This window comes from Odontomachus brunneus, unplaced genomic scaffold, assembly GCF_010583005.1.
Source record: "Odontomachus brunneus isolate Ranch 3 - 2012 unplaced genomic scaffold, Obru_v1 Obru_scaffold_058, whole genome shotgun sequence".
NCBI lineage: Eukaryota > Metazoa > Arthropoda > Insecta > Hymenoptera > Formicidae > Odontomachus > Odontomachus brunneus.
In genome coordinates this window covers 1,286,311-1,313,228 of record NW_022639508.1, presented here as the reverse complement: position 1 = coordinate 1,313,228, position 26,918 = coordinate 1,286,311, and the positions used below count along the sequence as shown (strand labels likewise).

Genomic DNA, 26,918 nt, shown 5'->3' with positions numbered 1-26,918 from the left:
TATATATATATATATATATATATATATATATATATATATATATATATAAATAATCTGAATATTCCGACGTTGTGAAATGTACGATAAAATTATGGTGTCATCTCGAAAAATATCCGTGAACTAATTTTTTGCTCTACTTTATCATAATTGTCGAAATACTTAACCGCATGTTCTCATAAACTTTTCTGCAAACTTTTCGTATCTTTTTTGGCATCAAAACTAAATTTTGAAAGTGTAGTAATGATCTTTGAACTTTTCCTGATTGGAGCATTCACAGTTTTAGTATGTATAACTTGCAGAATGTTTGTATTAAGCAAATGTTGCACTAACTGACAGCTCAAAATTTAAATTTATATAAATTTTTTTCGTTTTCGTCATATATTGAGCAATGCTCCCATTTATTTTTGCGTATACTTTTGTTGTGTAAAAGCGCTTGTAATTTCGTGCAAACAACTAGACGTAAACTTTGCAGAAAAAAGTCAATGTTTTTTTTCATGTCCGGCATCCCCTTAATTTGAACTTCATTTTTAGCTCCAGATTTCCCTTGGAATTCCGCCCCAACGCCAATACACTGTCTAGTTAAACTCGCCTTTTGAATCGTACCATGACTTCGATTCATCGATAGGCATAGTGACGACTCGTAGCAGGACTTCCCTACTGAAAAATTTCTATTGAGATCACAATTGAATTCCCAATTGAATTCTCAATTAAATTCTCAATTGAATTCTCAGTTGAGGTTTCCGCAAAATTTCGCATGTAAACGATCGTACTGGAACTAATAATGCCAATGCGCTGTAACGATATCGTGGTAGATTATATTTACAATATACTTTTACAACGTTCAAAAATGTAATGACATATTTGTCGGTAAATGTTTCAAAGGACGTAACAACAATCACAATGCGATTAATATTGATACAATATTGTATAACTAATTAAATTTAAACACAATATGCTTGCAAAAGAGAGAGAAAGAAGGAATATTCTCTCTCTTTTGCGAGCACATTGTATGTCAAAGTTTGATTAGTTATACAATATTGTATCAATATTAATCGCATTGTGATTGTTGTTACGTCCTTTGAAACATTTACCGACAAATATGTCATTACATTTTTGAACGTTGTAAAAGTATATTGTAAATATAATCTACCACGATATCGTTACAGCGCATTGGCATTATTAGTTCCAGTACGATCGTTGAGGTTAGGCATTTGAACAGCGCATAGTCATCTAAAGATGGTGACCGTGTGACACGAGATCGAATCCCACGCGAATCTCACGAATAAATGAAACGACACAAAATATAAAATGCCAGTTTTTTTTTTATTTTGACAAAATAATACTTCATTATACTTTTCTAAATATTTTAATTAATAATAATTTTTCACTGAATTTTTCTACTCTCTTAATAAAATATTATCGAAATATTAATGAAATTATAATGAAATTTTAATGAAATTGGGTCAAAATTGTGAATGCTTTTCAAACATATTTCAGCAAAAGTTCATTATATTTTCAATGAATTATTTCCATCAGATACAAATATCTCAATTGAGATCTTACATGCGAAATTTTGCGGAAACCTCAACTGAGAATTCAATTGAGAATTTAATTGAGAATTCAATTGGGAATTCAATTGTGATCTCAATAGAAATTTTTCAGTAGGGTTGTTTGGCACTGCACTTCGAGCCATACACTCGGATGATTAAGTGTAATACTTTTCTTCGATGAGTTCTACAACGTATTCTATATCCAATAAGAAAACGTATCTCTTTTGGATTATACGTTTTCCTATTATATACGGGATGTGTCACGAAACTCACTTAAAAATGTTATTACCTTTAATTAACCGATTTTACGGACTGCCTGGCGCCATCTACCGGTGTTGCGCTAAAGTTTCAGATATTTAGGTTCTATACGGATTATTTCATTGGCATCAAAGTAAATGATAAAAATATAATTTGGTAATTAGAATTGGAATGTTCTCATTCTAACGATAACAGTACATAATAGAGCTGTATTTACATAATCCAATTTTATATTTAAAATTATCTGAAGTTTATTTGAGAATGTGTTATTCTATTAGCTGTTGTATTATCTAAAGATGATTTTGAGAAAATCTTAAATACAAGATTGAATTACAAATATTGCCTAAAGATTAAATGAAAAGAGCAGAAAAATGAAACAATAATTCTGAAGCAATTTTTGTCAATTTAACAGAGCAGGAGGAGGACTTTGGTCCATTTCCTTTATCTACGAAGTAGAATGTGGCATTGGATATAAGCCTAATTGAAGATTGCGACGTCTTTTGGGTTGTGTCCCAAAATTCATTGCCAAAAAATCTATAGTTCATGTTAGAAAAATTTTAACCGTAACTGTAAGGTCGTAAGAAAACTGACCAATCACAGTCGATTATTCCTCGAACGTAAGGAGAATAATCAACTCTGATTAGTCAGTTTTCTTACGACCTTACGGTTACAATTTTTCTACGTGCAAAGGCTCCTTCCTAGGTTGCATTCCATAACATCTTTTTCGAGCAAAATTTTACTCTTAAATTTATAGTTCACGTTACATATACTATAGATTTAACGGTAAAATTTTCCTCGGAAAGGACATTTTGGGATGCAACCCTATACTATAGAATTTCAGCACTGGCAGTGAATTTTGGAACGCAGCCTTGACGGAGAAGCTGACGTGGCGCCATCTAGGCGCTGTCTGAACATCTAGTCACGTTCATTCGTTCTATTGTCACTCTACATCGTCAGGTTCGAAGGTAAACACGCTGCGGCCAAGAGATTCGAGTTGCCATATTGCATCGTTACATACGAGGGAAAACATCGACGTCACGTGGCAATAGAGTTTGAAATTCCACAGCAAGTTGTTCATTCGGTACAACGGGAATCCTCTCCGTAATATTTAGTCGAGTTAAACGATCGATTGTGAATCGATTGTAACCTGCTGAATTGTTAACAACATCGGTGAGTCCAACAATCCGGCCGCTTCGCGCTTCTCGGACGCGGCGGCCGCCTTTGTTAACTATCCCTCGTTCACAGATAGAAACACGATAAAGTACATAAGTGAGATACTTTTAACGACCGGCAGATACGAGTACGTAGTCGGGGCTCCACGAGGATCAATAAACGGTGTGTACTTTGGGAATAATTACTCTCGTACAAGCTACATTACTCAGACGTTAGCTCTAACCAATTGTAGCGCCGAGGTGCCCTCTCCATGCTCAATGTACATGTGGAGCCATTCATCCGTTTACGCTTCAATTACGTTTGTTTCCCGGCTGCTTCTCGTAATTGTTGAATCGTCACGCATCGCTATGTGATGTCACGTGTTGCATGTATTGCTGCCTACGGCTTATCACTGCGTTTCTCTTAGTCTCGGAGCTCAAATCGCGCTCGAGTCAAATTTCGCACGTACACTCGACTAATAATAGACTAGTTCTAGCAAGTAGAAGGTTCGATAATCACAATGGAAGAAAGAAACCCTTCAATCTTGTCTTTACGTCTGTTATATCCTTCTCTGCAGAGTATCATAAATGTGGAATGCGAGTTGTGTAATTATAAATGTAATAACCTGTACACGAAAAGGCACATGGCGCAATGTGCTTTTTGATATCTCTTGGCCACTTTTTTGTTTTCTAAACAAGTAAAAGTGTAACAGTTAAAAGCAAACTGAATTTGAGAAACGAGAAAATGCACGCTTATTTTTGCAAAATATATTGAAAGATATCAAATTGTATGTCCATCAAATTATATTCATGATCAATTTAGCAAATTGGTGAGATAAATGAGAAACCTCTTTGCACTAACAATCTACAAATAGTCAAATAATTAAATTAGCTGTTGAATTAATGGTACAACTGTTTTGACTCTGTGATTTTTTATGCTAATTTTGTAGCTATTTATTCATCAAGTATTGCAGCAAAGGAAAAGTTTTCAGATTATTTTAATGATGTGTTTAATCATTTCATGGACATGTTCTTTTATTGCAACATGGTTCACAAGAATTTCGACCATGTATATATTTTGTTTCTGGTTACAATAAACTGAATGGTGAAATAGGTTATCATATAAAAGTCTCAAGATAGCTTTGTTTTTTTTTAATTTGAAAAGCTGTTTAATGTAAAATAATTGTTATTTTTGTTGTTAATCACACTCTGCATTGAAAAGTATATTACTTAATTGTATCTCATTTGCCAAATGCTGACAATAGTCAAAGTATTATTAAAGGATCAAATTAAATATACTCAAAAATATGTGATTTCCTCGTTTTGCTTTTCCTTCTAACGTTTCTGAGCTTTAGTGTAATACCTATTACCTCATCTGCCTCACATAGATACAATATTGTAAAAATGACTTTGATACGGATATCTACAGATGTTAAGGCTCATTTTCAATGTTAGTTCTCAAAATTGCAAAAGAAAACTTGGAATTTGCTGCACTATGGTTACTCTTGAATGTATATCTAAACAATTTTTTTCATTCTTTCTTCTGTACACAGAAAAATACATACTAAGGAAAATGATACTTGTTTCAAGCACTTCATAAGTTTATATATCCGTAAATCTGTTATAAGCTCATTGTAAGCATCAAATTTGTTTAAAATATATTCTGAATTTTAGTAAGTTTAACGTTTCCATCAAAAATATTAAATTAAGACAAAAATTCAGTTTACAGAAAGCCGAGTCAACTTTTTCTTGTGTGTATGTATGGTTAGAGTCATATATTTTTATCATAATATTGTTGTAAAGAGAATAAATTCTTCTTTTGAGTACATGAGCTTTTGAGATAATGAGCTTTTCTAAAATTTCTGATGAGTTTTAAGACTATTATGAAGAAAATATTCTTTGTTGAAAATAACTATTACTTAAGAGAAGGAAAGTAAATTGAGTACTCGCTTTTCTGAAAGTAAAATGACATTTTTCTCTGTGTGGACAGAAAGTGTAACCAAAGGCATAACAAAATATCGATAAGATAATGGTTTGCAATTATAATAGAAACAGTTTCTTACAAATCTTAAGAGTAAACTTAAGGACAAAAGATAAATAACAAAGAGAAAAACACTTTTTTGTTTCTCTGAATGGATTGGCCCACTGGTTTTCAATTTAATTTTTTATTTTCTTATTTTCTCTCCTATTCACCTTCTATTCTCCATATCGTAACATAACCGGATCGAATTACACCATAACTTCATCTTAGCTAATCTTCTTATTCAAATCAAGAAAATCAAGAAGCTGCTCGAGCTCTTAGCATTGCTTTGTCAAGATAAATACGTTGTCCACTACTGTCCAGTTATTCGTCGTATTCGTTTGTGAGTCCCTTATAAAAATTTCTTATCGGCAGCATGCCGGGAATATTTATTTAACTTATCGCAACGGTGTACTTCGTTATAACGTTGTGATTACATACGTTGTGAGTACATTTTGTTGCGCGTGTAAGCCGATAAGTGTGCGATACGAATATGTTAGACCACTCCTTCGAGCGTGATAACTGTTCTAGGCGACCCAGAAGTGCACCGACGTTTGACATCTTTGAATAATTCGCTGTCGCGCGATAACGGTGAGCTCCAGCGACGAAAAATCGACCGATATTGCGATATTTTGCTTTCGGCTCGCGAGGCAATTAGAATAGAAAGTCCGCTCGCGCGCCACTTTCGCGCCGCGGTTCTCTGTAAATTTATCGAAGATCTCGATCACGGTATGAATGCCACTTTACGTGGCCGCGCCTGCGTAACCGGCGAGCGGTTCCAGTCGGACTGGTCTTCTCGGCATTACCACGTGGTGAAAATTCACCGAGCCGTAGTAGTAGTATACCTCCAGCCGCGACCGTTCACGCAATCAATCTGCCGATTAATTTTGACATACGTCGCCCCGAGTTCGCCCCCAAACTTTACCGGGCGCCTTCGTTTGGGTGTCCCTCGGCGATTTTGACAGAATAATCCGGATCTTCGAGGAGTAATTCGTTTATTATCGCAACCAGCTGGAAACACTCGGACATGGGTCGCTCAATATTGCGCTATTGTGAGTAATAGCTCGAACAATTCGATTGAGATCCTTAATACGTCGCTGGAGCCTTGAGCCTCATGTTTCACAATTGTTACATTTTTGTGTATTCGTGTGATCACGATTTTAATGATGAGACGAGAGATGTACTTTCATCATTTCGATGACACAAGCCAAAGCTCTCTCGATATCGCGAGTAGATATTTTTCTTCTAGTTGCGAAATAACAGCTATTTTTCCGTTCAAAGTTGGAACATATAATTTTCAAACACATATGTGTGAGATATATTGGTAAATCAGAGAATAAGAAGGAGAAGAGGAATATTAAGGAAATAGGCAGTCGAATTATTCGGATACTTCGCGTTACATTTTCGGGATAAATATAGAGAATGCGCTACCTGTTGTTGTATATCTAGAGTCTCGTGAAGGTCTTTGTGAGCGTGAATGCTATCTCGTTTTTGCAAATATTTTGAAGCAACTCTAGTTCAGATTACAGACCATATTTGATTTTATTTCACTTCCATTGTATGTGTATAAGTAAAAGTGACGCGATTTCCTAATGGAGATCTGCGTCATACATAATACTTAATGAAATATACGTCACTTGATCTTTTGACAAATTTGCTTTGCATGCGATTAAAAAAAAAAAAAAATATATATATATATATATATATATATATATGTATATATATATATATGGTATATATACTGTGCCTTTTTAAAATTTCTTAAAGAGGCGCGATCTGTGTTAGACTTTTGCGTGTTCGACTTTTATATTAATTTGTAATATACAAATTGCGGACTGCATTTTGCATAAAAAATAAATACATCTAATTATCTATTTTATGTTCTTTATTTATATATTATTATTATTATTATATTTGTTTTTTTTATTAAGCTAGTTCATTGTATCTGCCAACCGTTAATTACATCGCTTATTATCTCTTAGTGTCGTATTTAGTCGGAATTATTGAACTCTTATCCATTATTGTTAATAAAATTAATTGTTAATTGTTAATAAAAAGCCATTGTTTTATTTTAATTAAAGTATCTTTTAATCTCGCAAACATACATTGAATTTTAAATTGTTCTGTAATTGGAATACTATTCTGGCACGCGGATGTAAAAAAATTGATAACTGTGCATGCGGTAAAGTCGACGGAATTTCGTATCGAGCTACCGTCTCGTTTTACACTGTTTCCGCATGTAGTCCGTAATCAGCAGGTGGTTACTTACTCACGTAGAATTAACTGTAACTGAAAATTAACTGTAACGATTGTCACAATATAAGGTAAATGTATCAATGCCCGGACATGTACCAATCTCCGGACATTGTTATTATTTTTATATTTGAATAAGAATATTTCAACTTTCAACGTACAATATATACATATTGGTATACATACATTTAATATTTATATTTAGTGTACGTTGAAAGATAAAATATTTAGAGAAATATTCAAAATAATAAGAGTGTCCGGAATTAGGTACATGTACGGGCATTGGAACATTTACCTTAATGTTCGTACAAATGAGAAGAAATCGTATCGTGGCTTTTTTTTGTAGATCTTATGTAGATTGTGTAGATCTGTAAAATGTGTTTGAATTATCGTATATTATGGAAATTTTTCGAGTATGACAACCACCACTGAGAGATACGTTGAAATTCGAGGCTTAGATATTCTTTGCACCTCGATTTTCAGTATACGGAAACTTCCGGTAACGGCAGCTACAGTGGACTTGCAGTATGATGTACTCTACGAATGTGCAGCTAGTAAAGTGGATGTTCCCGGCGGTGGCCTTGATCATCGGTCTTTTTTGGTACAAACGTCGTCGAATAGACAGAGCTGACCCAGGTGGAATCGTGGAATCAAATTCCCAGGACAACGTGAAGACGAGCTACGTGAAGGAGGCCATTTCGAACTTATATGACCCCACTGACGAGAAGATAAGCAAGTCCTTCTCGACGAGCAGCTGTACGCAACAGGAAGAGCCGACTCGCGTCCCAAGGAAGGTCAGCGAGAGTATGGACATCCCAAACAGGAAGTCAGTACCGCAGTCCTGCGACAGCAGCCAGATCTTTACGGAAGTTGAATCAACGACGGATATACAGCTAAGCAGCAATCCGACCACGAGTTACTTTGAGACAATTGCCATGAAACGAAATACGTCCTCCTTCGACATGAAGCTCGACGATAACATCACAGAGGTATTCGAAGATGCCACCGAAGAGGGACAGTGCAGCGTGCAAAGCGAAATGGGGTCACCGGAGCAGAATGATACCGCGGCCGAATTCAACTGCGAAACGAACAAGCAGCTAGCGGAGGAACATCTCGAAGATAACACCGAGACCGCGGAACAAGCGACCTACGAAAGGGACTCTGCGAATCACAGTCCGACTTCCGGAGTCCTGGAAGGCAGTATTATAGATGAAGCTAGGAGCGAAGAAGGAAGCACGGACAGCGGAAAAGGTGAGTGTCCATTAATGCTGCTTAACTGAGTCGTAAAGATGTCGTTTTCTAAGAAGCTTCGTCAGCTTTGTTGGAATGTTGATTTCGTTAAGACGAATTTTTGATTTTATTACTCAGGTGGAAGTATTAACGGATGCAGGAAAGCCAATGCGGTCGAGCAGACTACTTACTACTTCGCTATACCGCAACAACTGGTGGGCAGGCTGATCGGCCGTCACGGTAGCTTTTTGCATAACATCCGTACGAAGACGGAAGTTCAGATATACGTGAATGATCACCCGGGGGCCAGCGACCAAAAAATTTGCTCGATAGAAGGCAACGCGGAAGGCATTAACACCGCCCTCGACTTGATAAGGAAGAAATTCCCGGAGAAGAGATTCCCGGAGGTGACATTAGCCGAGATCCCAACGCCCGAGATGACTGTGGAGGCGACATGGGTAGCGCAATTGTCACAGTTGTTCTTAGTCGAAGGTGTCAATAACGATATCATCGTATCGCACATCGTCAAGCCGAACTGGCTCTTCATTCAATTTCCGACACATCCGACGTTCCCCTCCTTGCGAGTTTTAGACTTGGAGATGACGTGCGCATACAACGCCACGGAATCGTCGATACCGAGTGTGCTAACGAGTAAGTGATGTAATATTTTGGTGCATTCTTAAGCACCAGAAAATCTTACGAAATATCTTTATATTCTAACATATTTTACGTATTTTACGTAATTTATTTTACGTATTTAACATATTTTACGTATTTCTTTCTTTCAGGTGGCATAGTTTACGTTGCAAATTGGTTCGACGTATGGGTTAGAGTATGCATGGAGAAACCAGACCCATTGGGAGAGAGGCACTTAATGCGACTGCTTGATCACGGCGGTTACTATGAGTTTAGCAGCTTGCAGATAAGAGATATTAGGCCAGAATTCTTGAATCTGCCCTTCCAAGCGACCGAAATCTTTTTAGCAAATATTCGGCCGAAGGATGGTAACTATATGTTGATGACGTATACACCTTTATTCACTCGTTCATTCTCGGGTGCATAATAACGGATTATTGTATTTTAGGCGCGTGGTTAAACAATGCTTACGATGTAGTAGCTCGCGTTTGTTTCGGAGTTGTTGGTCAAGCCCAGGTTGAAGGTTATATTGATACGAATGTTTATACAAATATTTATTATAATATACCGAAATATGGGGTACGTAAAAAACTTCTTTTCGCACGTTTTTCCTTTTCTCATTCGAATGAAATTAATCCTCTGATTTGATGTTTAGGTAATTTCCCTCGCTGATGAATTAGTAGCACGCGGATTTGCGGAGCCTGCAAACTCCGAAGATATAGTTCCAGAAACATCCTTTGAATTGTTCGAAGAACCCACTTACTCGTAAGAATTGTAGTAAAATCTATCATTCTCATTTCCCATCATCATCCAAAATCATTACACGCAATTACATGGTTCTTAGGCAGTATCAACTGGAGTCTATTATAACCGCCATCATAGTGCATTAAGCGCATAAAAATCACTTTGTCCTTTGGATTTGTCAATCTTTTACTCTCTCACAATTTTCCGTCGAGATTGCTGTGAATACTCTACATACATATATCTTAATAGTATGAAGGGTATTTACGTAGATAATAATAATAAAAATAGTGCAGAATAACATTTCGCTAAGAATTTTAACTAAAAAATAAGAAAAAAATTTGTATATTTCACTATACATATATATATAATTTATAGTAAAATTTCAGTCGCATTTAAGTCTAATACTCCTTTAAATACTGCTCAAAGAGAGAGAAAGATTGTGAAATAACACATCCCATATGCTTAAACTCGTTAATTTAAACGAGTTCTGACAAGTACAAAGGATTTGGTTTAGTCCGCTAACGTAAGGACTTTGTTTTACAATAACCCTTTTCGTATTATATCACTCACGATGTTTCCCCATTTTTACCCGGAAAACTTGAATGTTTTCGTATTGCTAATGTGATTCGTAAGGACAAGTCTTTCAGATAGCTTTGAATAAGCATTCAGGAAACTGCATTCGTTGCCCTTCAGAGTGAACATCACGAGACTATTGTAAAAATAAGCAGCCACCTTTAACACTCATGAATCTTCATGATACTTTTGTATATAATGTAAGTTTATTTTTTTTTTTTCAATTATAGAATATATTTAGAGATATCAATAGAAAAACGATTTAGAGATTTACTGATGTATGGACCGCAACGCAGAATGTGAATACATACTGAATTTGCGTTTTACAAGACGTTCACAAAAATTAAAATATTGTACACGGGTAACACGGACGAATCGGGAAATTCGTACAATTTGATAAGGTGATTTTATCGATTGTCCGTAACATTTCTGATCGGAGAAGTTCACGGGATTCACGTTGCGTTAAAACATCATCGATTTAGATATCACACTTATTTTTGGTTGTATTAAACGCGTTTACTGTAAAAATTATCATTAAGCGCCGCGCTACAGTTATTTATCCCGTGTTATCTTTTCCGCGTTATATTATCAATTTACTTAAATAATTTATCTTCCAAACATCACCTTTTGATAATATATATTTGATAAGACTTAATTATCTCATCGAATAATTAGTAATTTCTAGTTGTTATTAATCCTCATAAAACGTATGTCCATCTTATGAGGTAATGTTTTCTTCAGTGTTTCAAAAGTAAACTTTTGGATTCCAATTGTAAAAAAAACTTAATATAACATTGTTTATATTTCATTATTTGAGTATTAATGATTATTACATTGCACAAAGGTTTGTTGCTATACAAAATTTTATTGCAGTAGGAGTCAGTATAAATTGGATAAAAATATCTACAAATGTTTTCTAATTTAAATACTGCGCTCAACCACATATTTGTCTGAGAGCTATTGTTAATACTTATTATTGTTGATACGTGAACATATAATAGAAGTATTTTTCTAGGAATATATATTAAATATATATATAAATATATATATATTTAGAATCACACATACACACATACAGCCATTGAGAATCGCTCATAACATATTTTAGGGCTGTCTAATTAAGCATTCGCAACTATTTTGCTCTGTTATTGTCTTTTCTTTGATAGTTAAGAGGGTTAAATAGAAGTGAGAAAGAAGGAAAAATTGAGCAAAATTGTCGTTTGTGACCAGCTAATTTAGACAGCTCTGATATATAGGTACCGCTTTTTTGCGCGCTGCGCAATTTACTATAAAGATATGTAATTTATTATAATTATTTACATTAATTAATATGACAACATAGCAACAATATAACGCAACGAACGTCGTTACATAATAATTATTAATAATGAATTATACTCATTCTTTGTACATATAATATATGGGGCAGACTGCAGTCACACACACACTGACTACTCAAACCTTATACAATATTTCATTTATTGTTATCCTATTTAATTAAATTTTCATTTTGTATATATATCAGTTTAATCCTCTTAGCGTTATCATTAGACTTGCACCATTTTCATCGTAGACCCTTGTGTCTTATCATTGTATAAAATAAAACAAAGCATAATAAAATTGAGTGCACGTAACATGACAAGCAGAATTACGCTAAGAGTTCATCTTATTGTTTTATGTTATAAAGCAGGAACAATAAAAGAAGAGATGTTTGTAATGAAATAATAAATCGCGATTGTATACGGATTTCCTTTGCATTTTATTTTACGAGACCAATATACCACAGAAATAGTTGATCTGGTTCACTTCAAAAGATTTGAGTAGAGGAATGATCTGAGACTATTGGCTCCCGAAATTTCCTTTATATGAGCATTTTCTTTTTTGGAGATAAAGAGAAAAATGACAAAGTAGAAAGTATAGACGCTATATGGGTCATTTTATTGTCTGGCGAGCATCTAAAAATAAAATTAAGACTATCTTAAATATAAGATCCGATTATGTGAATTTCAGTCATAGATCCGGGAGAATAAATTGCCAGATTGGAATAATTCTATCTCAATTTATAGGCTGATTTTGTAACTTTTTATAACAATGTCCTTATTGTTGTCCTCGTACAGATATAATACATAGTAGAAAAAAAAGCTGTGCAAACACAACGGCACTTATCAAAAATTACCTTAATAAGCAATCTGTAGTCCGATTCAGTAATTTGTAATAATAATATCATTATTATTATGTTAATATGTAAGTATAATACATGGGTTTGGTAAACACGCCATCAATACAACTTTTTTGTATTTTTCACTCTTTAGATTTACAACTAGGTGTGTTACAATAACATGATATAACCGCGAAGATACCGCCTTATAAACGTCTGTACATTATATTTTATTTACATTAAAAAAAATTTTTGCAGTAATATAATGGAGCCCAGCAACAGTACCCTATATTGCTTATATGTAAGGGCCGTAGCACACAGAAAAATTTAAACAGTAAGACGTAAGCAGTAAGCAAATTGACCAATCACAGTTGTTAATTCTTCTTACGGTTCAAGAATCAACGACTGTGATTGGCTAATTCGCTTACTGCTTACATCTTACTGCTTAAGTTTTTCTATGTGCCACCAACTTAATACTACTATATTGTTAAATGAGAGAAAAGTCCGGCCCCAAAACCACGGTGCAGGAATATATATTTCTCTTTCTTTCTGAGTGTTTATGAACGTTATGCGCATGCGTCAGATGGATCGTATCCGCCAATGGGAAAATAAAATATATTGTACATACACTCGTGATCTGAAAGGTTTGTGCACCGATTTTTAGTTGATTTCGGAACGCGTCCCAACTTCAGGAGAGAGACAACCACTACTTGACACGCCACTTATTACGAAAGCAAAAGGATGGCATATATATGGTGTCAAAAAGTAGTGATTTGACATATAATTGAAAGAAACAAATAATTATTGTAATTGTGATTGTGAAACAGTGTATTAAAAAAAAGCATTGATCTAATAATAATAAATTTAAGTGAAAAATATTTTTAAGAGTGTAAGCTGAAAAAGTTATAAACTATAATTTCTTTAATGTTAATAATTGTAGAATTATAAATTTGCCATCAATATTAAATGAATATATAAATAATGCTATTATTTGTGTAGATGGGGAATTATGTTATTGCGCTCAGCAAAAATAAGCAGCAGACCAAGTCAAGTGATATGAGTATCTTGTCAAAAAAATATAGCAACGGCAAATTTATAGCTCTAAAATTATTGACATTAAAGATATTATGGTTTATAGCTTTTTTATAGCTTTTTTAACTTACATTCAAGTTGAAAATATAAAAATAAATTCCTGTGTCTCTATGTTATTGCGCTCAACAAAAATAACCAGTAGACCAAGTCGAGTAATATGAATATCTTGTTAAAATAATCACTCGACTTGGTCTGCTGCTTATTTTTGCAGAGTACAATACATACATAAACGAGCACATTTTTAGAATTATGCATTCCTCCTGTCGGTCGAAGCTATCTCAAGCAAATTGCAATTCCAAATACCACCACTAGGAAGTAAATGACATAAATTAAATTCGTATTATATTTTTCCTTTAGTACGTTCGATATAAACGTACCCGTATTAAAGCAATGGCTGCAATCAGCAGAGTAAGCTGCTTTACAACTGTTGTAAAATTCGTAAATCTGATTGGTACATGCTTTTGGATTTAACCAAAATTAAGAGCATACTCCAATCAGATTCACGAATTTTACAACAGTTGCAAAGCAGCTTTCTCTGCTGAACGCAACCATTGGTACGCATCAAATTTAATACGCGTACTAAAGGTGCCTTTACATAGGAGCGTCGAGCGTCAAGTGTCAAGTGTTGAGCACATGCATAGTAATATATAGTGAGTTGTTGCTGAAACGCAAGATTAATTTGATTACATACTAAATTGTTAGTTGAATTTCGAGATATTTATTAGCAATTAAAAAAAAACTGCAAAATATTACAAAATGTCTATTAATTATCGGCATCATTTGTGGTTATTAAAATGCAATACATTATCAATAACAAATATTACAAACAAAACATGGAGTTAATTGCATTAATATCACTAATTGCAAATGTAATATGAGCAAAACAAAAAAAGATTTTGGGTGTGACAAATATTCGCAAAAAGTAAGGCTGCGTTCCGTTTCACGCATATGCGCGCATTTATCTATAGTTCATGTTACATATATTGTAGGCAATGCGCGCATAATGCGTGAAATGGAACGCAACCTAAAATACACGGATTCTATTATACAACATTGCTCTAATAGCATCAAGACGCTGAAATCTGAACGGTGTAGATTTATGCGCAAAGATACTGCGCACGGGTTTGACGCTCGAACGCTCGAACGTTTACATGTAATGGCACCTTAACGTTTTGACGATGTAAACCAAGCCTATGAATAAACTGGTCTATAATATATGTCACATATTCTGTAGCACTTTCCCACCCGGTTGCAGAATTAGAACGTGGCCCAGTAGCGAAACGGTTTTCTCCGCTGAACGTTATTTCATGATTTAGTTGTTCGCGCGCTTTTGCGTCGTGTATATGTCACATATCTTAACTGAATGCATACTTAAAGTCACATTGTTTTTTAATTTCCAGCTTCGATCCTTCACTTTTTGTATGCATTCGAGTTTACAACTCCGTCATGGTTTCCTTCGGATCTCGTGAGGAACGTGGCTCTTACATGTTTATGCCGGTGTTTATTTGTGCCTGTGCTATTCCAGTCTCAATGCTTTTCTGGATAGTGAACGTAGTTTATTCAATATTGTCGCCAGAATCTTTGAATTCTACAGAAGGTGTTGTATATACGCTATAAAATATAGCCTAACATTTATTGAAGTAATTTTGTTAGGTTAGAACTTTCTTTCCCAGAGAGAGAACGCACTCACTGAGATCGAACGTGAATCTTTTACGTGTATATGTAAATATGCTTTCGACGATGTAAAAAACGATCTGGTTGAGCTTATATTATTACGCTGCTTTGGAATATTTTGGAATATTTTGGAGTGCAGAGGCAGTCATATATAAATGCGGCTTTATAACTTAGAAAATATCTCTCCCTCTCTCTCTCTTTCTCTCTCATTGGTTGCAGCCCTTATTCTGTGGTCCTTTCACCAATAAACTTGCTATGATGTACGCTAGATGATGGAATTAGAAATTAGGAATTGTAGTTTGGGAGATCTTAGGAAAAGTCATCTCAGGACTAGTTTAATAAGGGACCTAAAAAGTATCCTCTCGGACGTTGGCCGCAGAAGTCAACGTTTAATAAGTGATCAATTATTTATAGCGATTATTACCGCATATGATTGGTGATTTCAGAATTTAGATAGAATATGTCAATTGGAGGTAATAATCATTAAACATTGACTTAGTGATGACTGACAAGTATAGAGTTATTTTTTAAATTGCTACATAAAATTTATCCGACAAAGCACGTGCAATACTCTGTTTTATATCGTTGTTGTACATCGTTATTTTTAACGATAGTATCGATGTCGCTACTTATCGCAGGTAGTGTATAATAAAAAGAGTTGAATAACGACACATACAAATACGTATTGAAGAAAGTGCAACTTAGAATTGCATAGTCATGTTTAACGTCACATGTACGTGTTTAAAATAAAACTACCGATGCAATTAAAATAATCAATTCTAATCTAATCAGATTTTGATTTATGTAAATGTTCGATTTATGTAAATTTATGTACATTCTAGTCGGCAAGTTAGTCTATTATTCAAAGATATGCCGATAGATGTCAGACAGTGCGTAATTAGTAAAATGATCGCGAGCGTTTAAATAAATAATTCGTTAGCTTATTGTGTAAACAGGCGATTTCATAAACATATAAAAAAAAATGTGTTGATCTGGGCTAAAGTCCATATAAGATAGAGTCTGGCCACGTGCGCGTTTCTCCTTATTGGTCGAAACAAGGCTTAGATAAACGATAGAAATGCGAAACCAATAGAAATTGTCATGGAAAGCGGGATAATTTGAAAAATAAAATAAGAAAATTAGGAACAATTAGTAGTTTTTTATGTTAAACTAAAATAAATAAATAAAAACATAATTTTGATTGTAAACTTGAAACATTATTAATCTGCAGGAAGCGAATACAGTGAAAAACCTTTCTGATAATAGTTCTTGCATCGTAGAACACAACACGTTGGCATTTTGAAATCTGAAAATTCATATTTCGTATTGCATTATTTTACATATTTGTTTTTTCAGATACAGTTTTGAATAAAATGAAGTTACGATAATTATATAATGAATATAATGACAATTTATATAATGACAATTCCCGGCCAAAAATGATTCGTTGATCGAAGTCGAATCGACATCGAAATCGTGAAATCGACGTCGATTCGACATTGTTTCGACATCGATTGACGAATCATTTCTGGCTGGGAATTGTCATTAAATATAAATAAATATAAATATAAATTGTCATTATATTCATTATATAATCAAAATTATGTTTTTATTTATTTATTTCACAGTTTAACATAAAAGACTACTAATTGTTCCTAATTTTTTTATTTTACTTTTCAAATTATCCCACTTTTCATGACAATTTCTATTGGTTTCGCATTTCTAAGGTTTTTCCAAACCTTGTTTCGACCAATAAGGAGAAACGCGCACGTGGCCAGACTCTATCTTATATGGACTCTGGTCCAGATCAATACATTTTATTTTATATGTTTATGAATATGACTTTTTTATAATATCACAAATTTTGACTGACAACTTTTTTTATTTTACTTTGGAAACCACATACAGAATAATTATATTTATAATACTATATCATAGTATAATATAATACTATACTATAGTACAATATTATAAATATAATTATTCTGTATGTGGTTTCTAAAGTAAAATAAAAAACTTAAGTCAGTTAAAAATTGTGATATTATAAAAAAGTCGTATTCATTATATAAATCCAGCCAGAAATGATTCGTTGATCGATGTCGAATCGAAATCGTGAATCGACGTCGATTCGACATCGTTTCGACATCGATTGACGAATCATTTCTGGCCGGGAATTGTCATTATATAAATTGTCATTATATTTATTATATAATTGTCGTAACTTCATTTTATTCAAAACAGTATCTGAAAAGGCAATTGTGTAAAATAATGCAATACGAAATATGAATTTTCAGATTTCAAAATGCCAACGTGTTGTGTTCTACGATGCAAGAATATTATCAGAAAGGTTTTTCACTGTATTCGCTTCCTGCAGATTAATAATGTTTCAAGTTTACAATCAAAATTATGTTTTTATTTATTTATTTCACAGTTTAATATAAAAGACTATTAATTGTTCCTAATTTTCTTATACTGTACTATAATGTAGTACTATACTATGGTATTATACTATAATACTGTACTATAGTATAATACTATTTTATAATAATTATATTATAATTACTATAGTATAATAATTATATTATAATTTTACTTTCTAATTCTACATTCTAATTTTACTTTTATAATTTATAGTCAAACTGACATTAATATTTATCGCGTTATAAGGTAACACAATAAATATCAGCTGCGTTCATATATACACGACCGCCGCGTTTTTCCAAAACTATTCGAGTGGCCGAATTCTATCTTATAGGGACTCTAATCTGGGTGACTCCACAAAAAATTGATAGTCTGCTGTAAAAGACGCGATTAAACATTAACTTCGGTATCCCACAGCTATATTTTTATCTCGCCATGAATTCAAGTTTAGTATTTGTTAAATTTACAGTTTTACTTAAGTTGAAGTTTTCCACTTACATTTCTGATATTCAATAAATTTTTTTGTTCTATCTTAGGTTATCCAGTGATTTCACCGTGGAGATGGTTGGCCGCGGTTGTAATACCGTTTTTGTTCGCGTTTTGGGGCCTCCGCAAAAAATCTGTGAACATCAGTGGTGCAATGTTTGGTAATGAAATAGTCTTGAAAGTTGGAAGCGTTTAAAAATCGCGCGGACCATTAAAGGGTGCTGAACACCCTGTATATTAAAGTTATAGAAATTTTTCACGAAATATCTTTTTTACATAGGCTTGCTTCTGGGTTTTATATTAACGCTCTCGAATTACGCTCATTTAATGTGCCTCATGACGTTTTTCGTCACTGCGTCCAAAGCTACGAAATTTCGATCGGCACAGAAGAAAAAAATCGAAGCTGAACATAAGGAGGGTGGTCAACGTAACTGGGTACAAGTGCTATGTAATGGAGGAATGGCTGCACAATTGGCAGTGTTGTATCTGTTGGATGTCGGATGTGGCGAACGACCCATCGATTTCGATAAGGATTACCGAAGCTCATGGCTGTCTATTGGCATATTAGGTTAGACAGTTACCGCTTAATCTCAAATATAAAACAGGGGTCGATTAAAATTTGAAACTTATCACGCTGTTCTCAGTGTGATAAAAATTTTGATATTGTTTTTCTCGTTAATCAATTCATTCGGTGCCTCTTGATTTAATTTGTGACTCACGTATTTTATATTTTTCTCAGTGAGTCAAACAGTGCATAGTCCTCTTTTTTGTTGCTTGCAAAAAATATCACCTCTATAACTATAATGTATCATGTATTATTTAGTATCCAACATTTGAACATATAATAATAATATTGGTATAATCAATTAAATCGGAAAAAATGCAATATGGAATTCAATTTCACGGTTTATTTTACAGGATCATTCGCGTGTTGTAATGGCGACACATGGGCTTCAGAATTCGGTACGGTGATTGGCACGGCCGATCCTTTTCTTATTACTACAAGAAAAAGGGTGCCAAGAGGTGAGAAGTTCCAACGTCAAGTCTCCTGGCCGCGGCGAAGACACTGGAACTTTAAGTCCATACTCCGAACTCTGTTTTATCGTTGAAGTCTTTAAAAATGATTTATAGTCAATTAGAAGGCCATTTATAAAAACCACTTCTAGTGTTTTTAACAATAAAAGAGAGTGCAGAATATGGGCCTTAACTTCAATAAACGCGGATGAATTTTATCTCGATTTAATGTTGTTATTTAAGGCACAAACGGCGGTGTATCGTGGGTAGGTCTCTTGTGTTCCTTTCTGGGCGGCTTAATAATTGGTCTTCTTTATTATATTACGATATTAAACACTGTTGATACAGCCGTGTTACAACTAGCAGCACCGCAGTGGCCCATTATTGTACTCGGGGGTTTGGCTGGTTTCTTCGGTAGCATATTGGATTCTATTTTCGGCGCGACTCTACAGTACTCTGGTAATTCACATGTACTTTCACACGCATTGGATTCATCTTGCAATGTCTAAGTTCAGAGATTGAACAAGCTTCTCGTATACTTCATAATGACGAATTGTCGCGTATAAACGATAATTATAATTTTAGGTGTGAATGAGGACGGTCTGATAGTGGAGCGACCAGCGAAAGGTGTAAAACACATTAGCGGTAAACAGATTCTGGATAATCACAGTGTGAATCTCCTCTCCACCGTCGTTATCGCTCTCACTCTTCCGAAAATAGCGAATATCTTCTGGCCATAAATGAGACTCGTTTGAAAATAGAAGATTTTATTATTACGTCCACATTAGTCTTATTTAACCTAATCTAATCAATATCGCGTATCTTTATACGTCGTTTTAATTAGGATATATTGTTTTGGATACTGATATTACTATGAGCTATTAAACTTATAATAATATATTACTTGATGTTCTTTATTGTATTAATTTGTATAATAGGTATTAATCGAAAATAAATTATCTAAATATTAATAATTTGAATTGGTCTACGGGGTTAGAAATAATTTTACGGATATTATAACACAAAAATTGATATGATAAGTATTGTACGCGATTATACCTTTTTAATAAATGTGTTCGTTGTTTAAATAAATATTTGTAATTTAACATCTTTTTTATATTATTTTACTGTACAATATCAATTAATGGTTAAAATATGGGTTGTATAAAAATACTTTACAAAAAGCTTATATTTTTATTATATAATTTACATGCAATGTTGATTGGTGTTGTTTGCTAGAATTTAAAATAATTCAGGGCACTGAATGTTCCTTCATTATCATCTTAAGTGCCATATCATCCATACTTAGGTAACGTTTGATTTTCTGCAAGAGCCTCATTACCTATTTGCGAGTAATGATTTCATTTATCCAATTAGGAATTATTTTACTAAATATTTAAGTCAACTCATACGAATGACAATGTATTAAGTAATTTGATTCTGTATACAATCGCGTGTGACAACTATAAAACTTGACTCTGCTGAGATTCAAATTCAGCGTGATGCTCAATATGTTAAGAAACAAATTTACAAAGCTTTACTTATATTAATATTTTTTTTCGGTTTGTAACAAAAATCTTTTTCTTACGCAAAATGACTCAGTGTGACGCATAATTGTATAATGCAAACGTATAATTAAAATATATTTGTAATTTGACCAAATTATAAAATTTCGCATAAATATTTGCCAAAAATAATAATAATATATTTTAAATATATAATAGGTTTTATATATTATATAAATATACATATATATATTTATTTATGCTTTGAGATAATTTAATATTTCTCAGCTGGCACGTAAAACAATACAGTGCCCAACTTTTATTTCATATCACACATGTTCCTGATACTACACAATTATATTCAGCGCAAAACATGTGATGATAATATTCATTAGATAACGTAGAATTCTGTCGTTTGATCTGATAAATTATGAATTTTACAAATATAGGATATCTCGTTTTTACTGGTAATTATATATATAATAATTATATAAAAACACATATGTAATAATTTTCTAATTTAACACGTTAATAAAGAGGAAAAAAGTTTTTACTTGAGCTGATATATTTTTACATATTTGATGCTAATTGAATTATTTATAACAAATGACATAGATAAACGAGATTTCCTCTATATTTGTTCTTTAATTAGATGTTTTTTTTTAGTAAGTATCGATTATAATGCTAAGAATCTTTTACGTTATACTCGATCGCATGTTCTAAGTGAGAATAGATCGATTAATTATCTATCCACTATGTCTCACAACATAATATTTACAAAGTGTACGCATTAAAACTGCATCTAAAAAAACATTGAAAAAATCACAGCAACGTCTAAAGCACAGAATTATATTTCTGTGTTTATTCTGTATCGGTATTTGACTCGTAACAATGTTGGTAAAACAGTCCCAAAAATGTACAATCAAAATCTAATCGTTAAAATTCAAGAGCATGTACCCGAGAATCTATGGACTTAAATTTCTTGTACTTCGCGGCGGCCATGTTGAATTTGTGATGTCATAAGCGAGGAACGACACACTGACGAATGTTGTGTGTTATTTCTTAATAAAGATAAATATGCAAGAAAGAGCACTTGAAATTGTTTGAACATATTTGTAAAATTATCCAAAATGTACCACTTTTTCTTAATAAATAATCAATGTACGAATAGTGAAATGAGGCATAGACTCATTTCATCATTTCATATGTCTCATTACACCATTTATTATATAATTTCAGAAATAACACGTAATTTTTATTAATAAATGTCATTCCTCGCTTCTGACGTCACAAATTTGACCAGCGCGTGGCTCCTTATTAAGGACGCTTAATGATTTATGTATATGTAGAAATTTTAAATTATAACCTTCTTAACATGCTGAATGCCATATTTGAGTGACACCTAAATTTGCATGCGACATGCCTTACGAATGACATATTTATTTATTCAATTAGCAACAATCTATTACATATATGGTTTAATCGAGTACAATTGACCATACATATTAAGCAATCTATTTATATAAGATTACGACTAAAAAATTTCAATCTGCGAACTGTTTTTTCGAAATTCTCACTCGCATCCTTAACGTGGCATTCAATGTGTTGATAGAAGGTTTCGCGAGTCTAAAATATACGAATATAAAACGCTCTTTTACATATGGAATTTAGTATTAAAACTTTTTGAACTGAGCATACAATATAATTTATATTCTTACTAAAAAAGAAGTTTTGTCATGAATACTAGAAATTTTTTTTAGAAATCTCAATAGACACAATAAGTTTCTCTGCACAATCGATTCATTATACACAATTATCGGAAGTTGTCATATATGATTTCATTGAACACAATTAATATTTGTTATACGATCAAAATAAAATAGGAGGAAAGAATAATATTATGCAAAATGCATGCAAATGAATTGGTGATCGCGTCGAAATCGTAATGGAACAATTGATATAATTCTGAAATGAATGAATGAATAAATGAATAAATGAATGAATGAATGAATGAATGAATGAATGAATGTATGTATGTATGTATGTATATACTAATTATTTACTGAAATTGAATATACGATCGATAACATGCAACACTCGTATAACTACCGTTTGTAACGTCCCTTTACTAACTGTAATGCCTTCGCCATAAGCGGTGCTTTAGTCTTCTTCACGCTGTTTGATGCTGAAAGGAATAATTATATATCAATTAGAGAGGGAGAGAGAGAGATCGCATAAGAATAAAATTATGTCTCCGAATAAATGCGAAGTACTTACTCGACATTTTAAACCGTGATATCGCCGGTGACGGTACGACGATATTTGTCGCGTTATTAGCCCCACCACCGCTGGCTAACTTTTTCTTTATGCTTGACACTGTGGCAGGTGTATCATTAGCCGTACCATATTTCGCCTGCTTCTTCAACACATTCCGTGGCGGCTTCACGACATTGTCTACGTATGCGAGTTTGGCAGATCTCACTGGAACGGACTTGTCGATGGATTGCTTGATGTTAGCAGTCAGTGTCTTCAGTTTCGCCTCTCTCTCATCCAAGCAGCGCTATACAACACACAGTATAACAGTGACGCTGACTAGTATAAGAATAACTCAAATTGCATATCAGGTTGAGTATCATGAGTGTATCTTTTCCATTTTATTACATTGATTTTATATTCTGGCTTTTAATATAATCATACAGTTCCCAATTTACTCACCATATACATCTCACGCCACGACTCCATTTCCTGTCTTTCTTTATTTCTAAACTCTCGATTACAGTGGAACTGCCACAGCGTGCCCGTGTCCTCTATGAGATACGGATTGTAGTGTTCCAACGTGAACAACTGGTCGGGAGTGGCGCGTTCCAGGACCGGCTTTATTATGTCGTACGGCACACCACCGGTAAACTCGAGAGCTAGTGGCAATAAAAATATTTGTGCAGAATCTCGATACGTTAATATGTTATTATGACAAAAAGATATTTACCATCAATATTTTCGATCAACACTCTCATACTCAATTCACATAACGACGGCACGCTCGTGTAACCGACCTTGTTACCAGAATACACTTTTGTCCTGCGAGTAAAAATTCATGTCATGAGGTAAACAATAGCATAAAAGGTCCAAGTCCTGTTGATATATGCTGCTTTAAGAAACTTACCTTTGGTTCTTGACGAGAATGATGTCGTCGACAAATTTGGCTTCTTCTTTGCGCTGAACAGGGTTGATGTGTGGTAGTGGCTTGTAATTAGGACTGATTTCGGGTAACGTGGATGCTAAGTCTACATTAAGTGGTTCCAGCTTTATATTCGACGCCAAGAGAGATGGTGGCTGTGAGAAATTGCAAGCTCTTTTTATTATTACGTATTTCATAAAATAATTCTCAAATAATTTTAGTCGTTAGAGATATTTTTCAAGTCAAGAAATATTAAACAATAGAATGCAAATTACACTTGGTTCATCGTTGCAGTCTGGTTCGATTTTCACCGTTAGCATCTTTTTCTTACTCGGAGGTGACATTACTTCGGTTTTGGTTGCCTTACGTGAAGAATTAGAATTATGATTACGTTTCCTTGATGGCTGAGGCATAGTGCACATACCTAGTGCCTCTGCAAAGCTTGCACCTAAGAAGAAAAGCAATATCAGCAATGCTTTGTATGTGTTTTAATATCATATTATTTAGGAATTTTTATTGATGTATTTATTTCTTGTATTTAACTGACCGAAAAGCAATTTTATTTATACATGTTTAATGATATTAATATTATATAAAGTCAAACTCTGCAGACATTTAAGGATAAAAAAATTTATTTATCAGAATGTGGATTGTAAAATATTATAAAAAATAGATTTTAATTTTCATGACATAATAAAACTGACAAGTGAATTAATATTATAATAATAGTATTAAATATGTTATACAATGTTTTCAACACACTCAGCATGCTACACTAACCCGAATTGCAATCTATTCCTTCATTACTGGTCATTTCCTGAGATAGCCGCATTTTTATTTCTTTCTTCTTCCCATGGCTACTTCTGTCCTCTTTGTGTTCTCGTTTCTTATCTTTGTCCTGACTCTTAATGTGATCATTACTACTAGAAGAAATTCTTGATTCAGATATTTCTTTGCTAGAGTGATGATTGGAATCCTTCTTTGTGTTTAATTTCTTATGGTCTGCATGTTCCTTTTTATGTTTATGTCTTTCACTGTTGTCTTTTGTTTTACTACTTGAATTTTGGGACTTGAGCTTACTAGAACTGCTCCTTGATTCCTCTTGTGAGCTTCTTTTATCCTGTTTAACATTTGATTTATCCTTATCATCCTCTACTTTTATCTTAATTTCAGAAGATCTTGAGGAAGAATGGTTCTTTTCTGAATTTAATACTTGTGGAGTTTCATCATTATTTCTGTTATCTGACAATTTACTCCTTTTATTTTCTTTTTTCAAGGAACTTGAGTCAAAGATTCTTTTATCAGTAGAGTTCTCATCATTTTTCATCAATCTATCACTCGCTTTTTCTAAGTTATCATTCTTGCTGTGATTATGCTCTCTGGACTTGTGAGTTTCATCCTTTCTTGAACTGCTCTTACTACTCCTTGATTCCTTAGACTTTACCTCATTTTGTGAATGCTTGTAAAGATGACTATTTTTCTCGTGTCTTCTGTGCTTGTCCTCTGTATCCTTTGGGTTTTGTTCTTTTGATTTAGACAAATGTTTTACACTATGTTCCGCAGACATATCATCCTTGCTTTCTTCATGTGCATGTTTCAATTTCTGTTCTTGGTCGAGAACATTATCTTCAGCTTCTTCTGATTTATATGAATTATGATTATCGCCACAACTTTCAGCTGTTGCGCCAACTTCATCTTCATCATCTCCACTGGAATATTCATCTACTACCATTGCCTTCCATTTTGCTACCAGAACTTTAGCAGCATCACCTACTGCACCATCGTATTTTCTTAAACTATTCACAGTCCTTCCTACACCAGTCTCTTGAAGGTGCTGTACTGTTACTGGTAGATTGTACAACTTTGTAATGCAATGAAGTATCTAGAATGAATCATACGTAAAAATTAATTTTGGTGAAAGTAAATTTTTGTGAAAGCGATATCGACACGTTCAAATAATCCGAAGCTACGAGACGTAGAGGTTACAATGTCGTCTACAAATTATCGATTTACAAGAATTACCGGACGCAAACACTTATTTATATATTGTTAAACAATACATACTCGATCCAAATTGTCACCGCATTTCTCTATATTTCGCTGGTAATGATGAATCTTGTTTATAACAGACATATTGCAACTACCAGCTGCTCGCTGCGCTGTGGTGTAGCTGGCAAAGGCGATGAAGAAACTCAGACACCAGATGTCTATACTAGATTGTTAACCAAAGCTTTGAACCTGCGTCGCCTGAGATTTTCGGTTGTATGCGAGAAAATGACAGCGGTCCTGTGTATATGACGCGTGTTATGCAGGATTCACATCGCGTCCGATGTCCGATGTACGACATCCGATATTAAATAGGAGAACGGCTTTCTAATATAGAATTCAATTCTCCATTGGAAAGCTATTCTTTTATTAGATATCGGACGTCATACGTCGGGCATCAGACGCGGTGTGAATCCTGCATCACAATCTCCGCTAGAGAACCCAGACAGCACAAGATCTCCTGAGGACGTCCTGAGAACGAAGAATGTCCTCAGGATGTCCTCTAGATGTCCCCTGGACATCTATGCTATTAGGGAACTTCTAATGACTCCTGCACACAGGACGCGGTAATGCTTGCCGCGCGGCGGAAGTCCGCGCGACAGCCAATCAATGGGCGCGTTCAGCAGATCCCAACAGTTGCAAAGCGGTTGAGCGAATGATACGTAGCGCTTAGTGATGAAAATCGTGTCTGCTGAACGGGCTGAACACGGTTTATCTCACATCTCGTCACGTGACTTCAGTGTATCTCGTCACGTGACCGCAACTTATTTGGAATATGACAGAGGTTAGATTCGATTGGTACAGCTGATAGACTTTCGAGGAAAGAGGATACGGAAAAAGCCGGTATTTCGGAAGTTATTCAAGTTAAGCAGCTAGAGATACGAGATTTCTATATGCTCGTTACATCGCTGGCCCCTCTTTTCTATTAA

General features: G+C 34.0%; 3 protein-coding genes and 1 long non-coding RNA gene across 15 annotated transcripts; 2 read left to right on the top strand and 2 right to left on the bottom strand.

Annotated features, from left to right (window-relative positions):
• The first annotated feature begins 2,766 nt into the window (after positions 1 to 2,766).
• Positions 2,767 to 12,063, top strand: LOC116845820 (KH domain-containing protein akap-1). 9 transcript variants are annotated; one of them, XM_032818951.1, is made up of 7 exons: positions 2,767 to 2,978; positions 3,103 to 3,143; positions 7,784 to 8,483; positions 8,601 to 9,113; positions 9,251 to 9,466; positions 9,547 to 9,677; positions 9,754 to 12,063. In XM_032818951.1, exons 3-7 carry the CDS (start codon positions 7,796 to 7,798, stop codon positions 9,865 to 9,867), a joined length of 1,662 nt encoding a protein of 553 aa, XP_032674842.1. In that variant the 5' UTR covers positions 2,767 to 2,978; positions 3,103 to 3,143; positions 7,784 to 7,795; the 3' UTR covers positions 9,868 to 12,063. The 9 variants fall into 9 exon arrangements, with proteins under 9 accessions (XP_032674842.1, XP_032674838.1, XP_032674839.1 ...); XM_032818947.1 differs by having other exon boundaries at positions 7,716 to 8,483; XM_032818948.1 differs by having other exon boundaries at positions 3,054 to 3,143.
• LOC116845821 lies at positions 10,608 to 12,877 on the bottom strand. The gene is made up of 2 exons (XR_004378344.1): positions 12,592 to 12,877; positions 10,608 to 12,370 (listed from the first exon to the last, which is right to left on the bottom strand). It is a non-coding gene; the product is annotated as an uncharacterized LOC116845821 (long non-coding RNA).
• Positions 12,878 to 14,931: 2,054 nt separating this feature from the next.
• On the top strand, positions 14,932 to 20,240 carry LOC116845816 (transmembrane protein 19). Of its 4 annotated transcripts, none has more exons than XM_032818933.1 (8): positions 14,932 to 15,262; positions 17,634 to 17,686; positions 18,178 to 18,205; positions 18,297 to 18,407; positions 18,527 to 18,814; positions 19,165 to 19,269; positions 19,504 to 19,719; positions 19,846 to 20,240. In XM_032818933.1, the coding sequence occupies exons 1-8, from the start codon at positions 15,112 to 15,114 to the stop codon at positions 19,998 to 20,000; spliced, it is 1,107 nt and encodes a 368-aa protein (XP_032674824.1). In that variant the 5' UTR covers positions 14,932 to 15,111; the 3' UTR covers positions 20,001 to 20,240. The 4 variants fall into 4 exon arrangements, with proteins under 4 accessions (XP_032674824.1, XP_032674826.1, XP_032674828.1 ...); XM_032818936.1 differs by lacking the exon at positions 14,932 to 15,262 and adding an exon at positions 15,284 to 15,812; XM_032818937.1 differs by lacking the exon at positions 17,634 to 17,686 and having other exon boundaries at positions 15,115 to 15,262; positions 18,095 to 18,205.
• A 191-nt stretch (positions 20,241 to 20,431) lies between these two features.
• LOC116845815 (transcription elongation factor B polypeptide 3) lies at positions 20,432 to 26,830 on the bottom strand. The gene is made up of 9 exons (XM_032818932.1): positions 26,379 to 26,830; positions 26,008 to 26,229; positions 24,724 to 25,825; positions 24,219 to 24,391; positions 23,929 to 24,098; positions 23,752 to 23,843; positions 23,481 to 23,680; positions 23,043 to 23,325; positions 20,432 to 22,950 (listed from the first exon to the last, which is right to left on the bottom strand). The coding sequence occupies exons 2-9, from the start codon at positions 26,074 to 26,076 to the stop codon at positions 22,871 to 22,873; spliced, it is 2,169 nt and encodes a 722-aa protein (XP_032674823.1). The 5' UTR covers positions 26,077 to 26,229; positions 26,379 to 26,830; the 3' UTR covers positions 20,432 to 22,870.
• Between the last annotated feature and the right edge of the window lie 88 nt (positions 26,831 to 26,918).

Bases quoted from the DNA above. Each gene is read 5' to 3' on its own strand.
- LOC116845816 (XM_032818933.1), top strand. From the start codon at position 15,112: ATGGTTTCCTTCGGATCTCGTGAGGAACGTGGCTCTTACATGTTTATG. The intron at 18,206-18,296 runs GTTTAGTATTTG...GTTCTATCTTAG, and splicing joins TTATCTCGCCATGAATTCAA to GTTATCCAGTGATTTCACCG. The intron at 18,815-19,164 runs GTTAGACAGTTA...TTTATTTTACAG, and splicing joins GCTGTCTATTGGCATATTAG to GATCATTCGCGTGTTGTAAT.
- LOC116845815 (XM_032818932.1), bottom strand. From the start codon at position 26,076: ATGTCTGTTATAAACAAGATTCATCATTACCAGCGAAATATAGAGAAA. The intron at 24,099-24,218 runs GTAATTTGCATT...AATTTCTCACAG, and splicing joins ACTGCAACGATGAACCAAGT to CCACCATCTCTCTTGGCGTC. The intron at 23,844-23,928 runs GTAAGTTTCTTA...TTTTACTCGCAG, and splicing joins ATTCTCGTCAAGAACCAAAG to GACAAAAGTGTATTCTGGTA.
- LOC116845820 (XM_032818946.1), top strand. From the start codon at position 7,760: ATGATGTACTCTACGAATGTGCAGCTAGTAAAGTGGATGTTCCCGGCG. The intron at 9,114-9,250 runs GTAAGTGATGTA...TCTTTCTTTCAG, and splicing joins GATACCGAGTGTGCTAACGA to GTGGCATAGTTTACGTTGCA. The intron at 9,678-9,753 runs GTACGTAAAAAA...TTTGATGTTTAG, and splicing joins ATAATATACCGAAATATGGG to GTAATTTCCCTCGCTGATGA.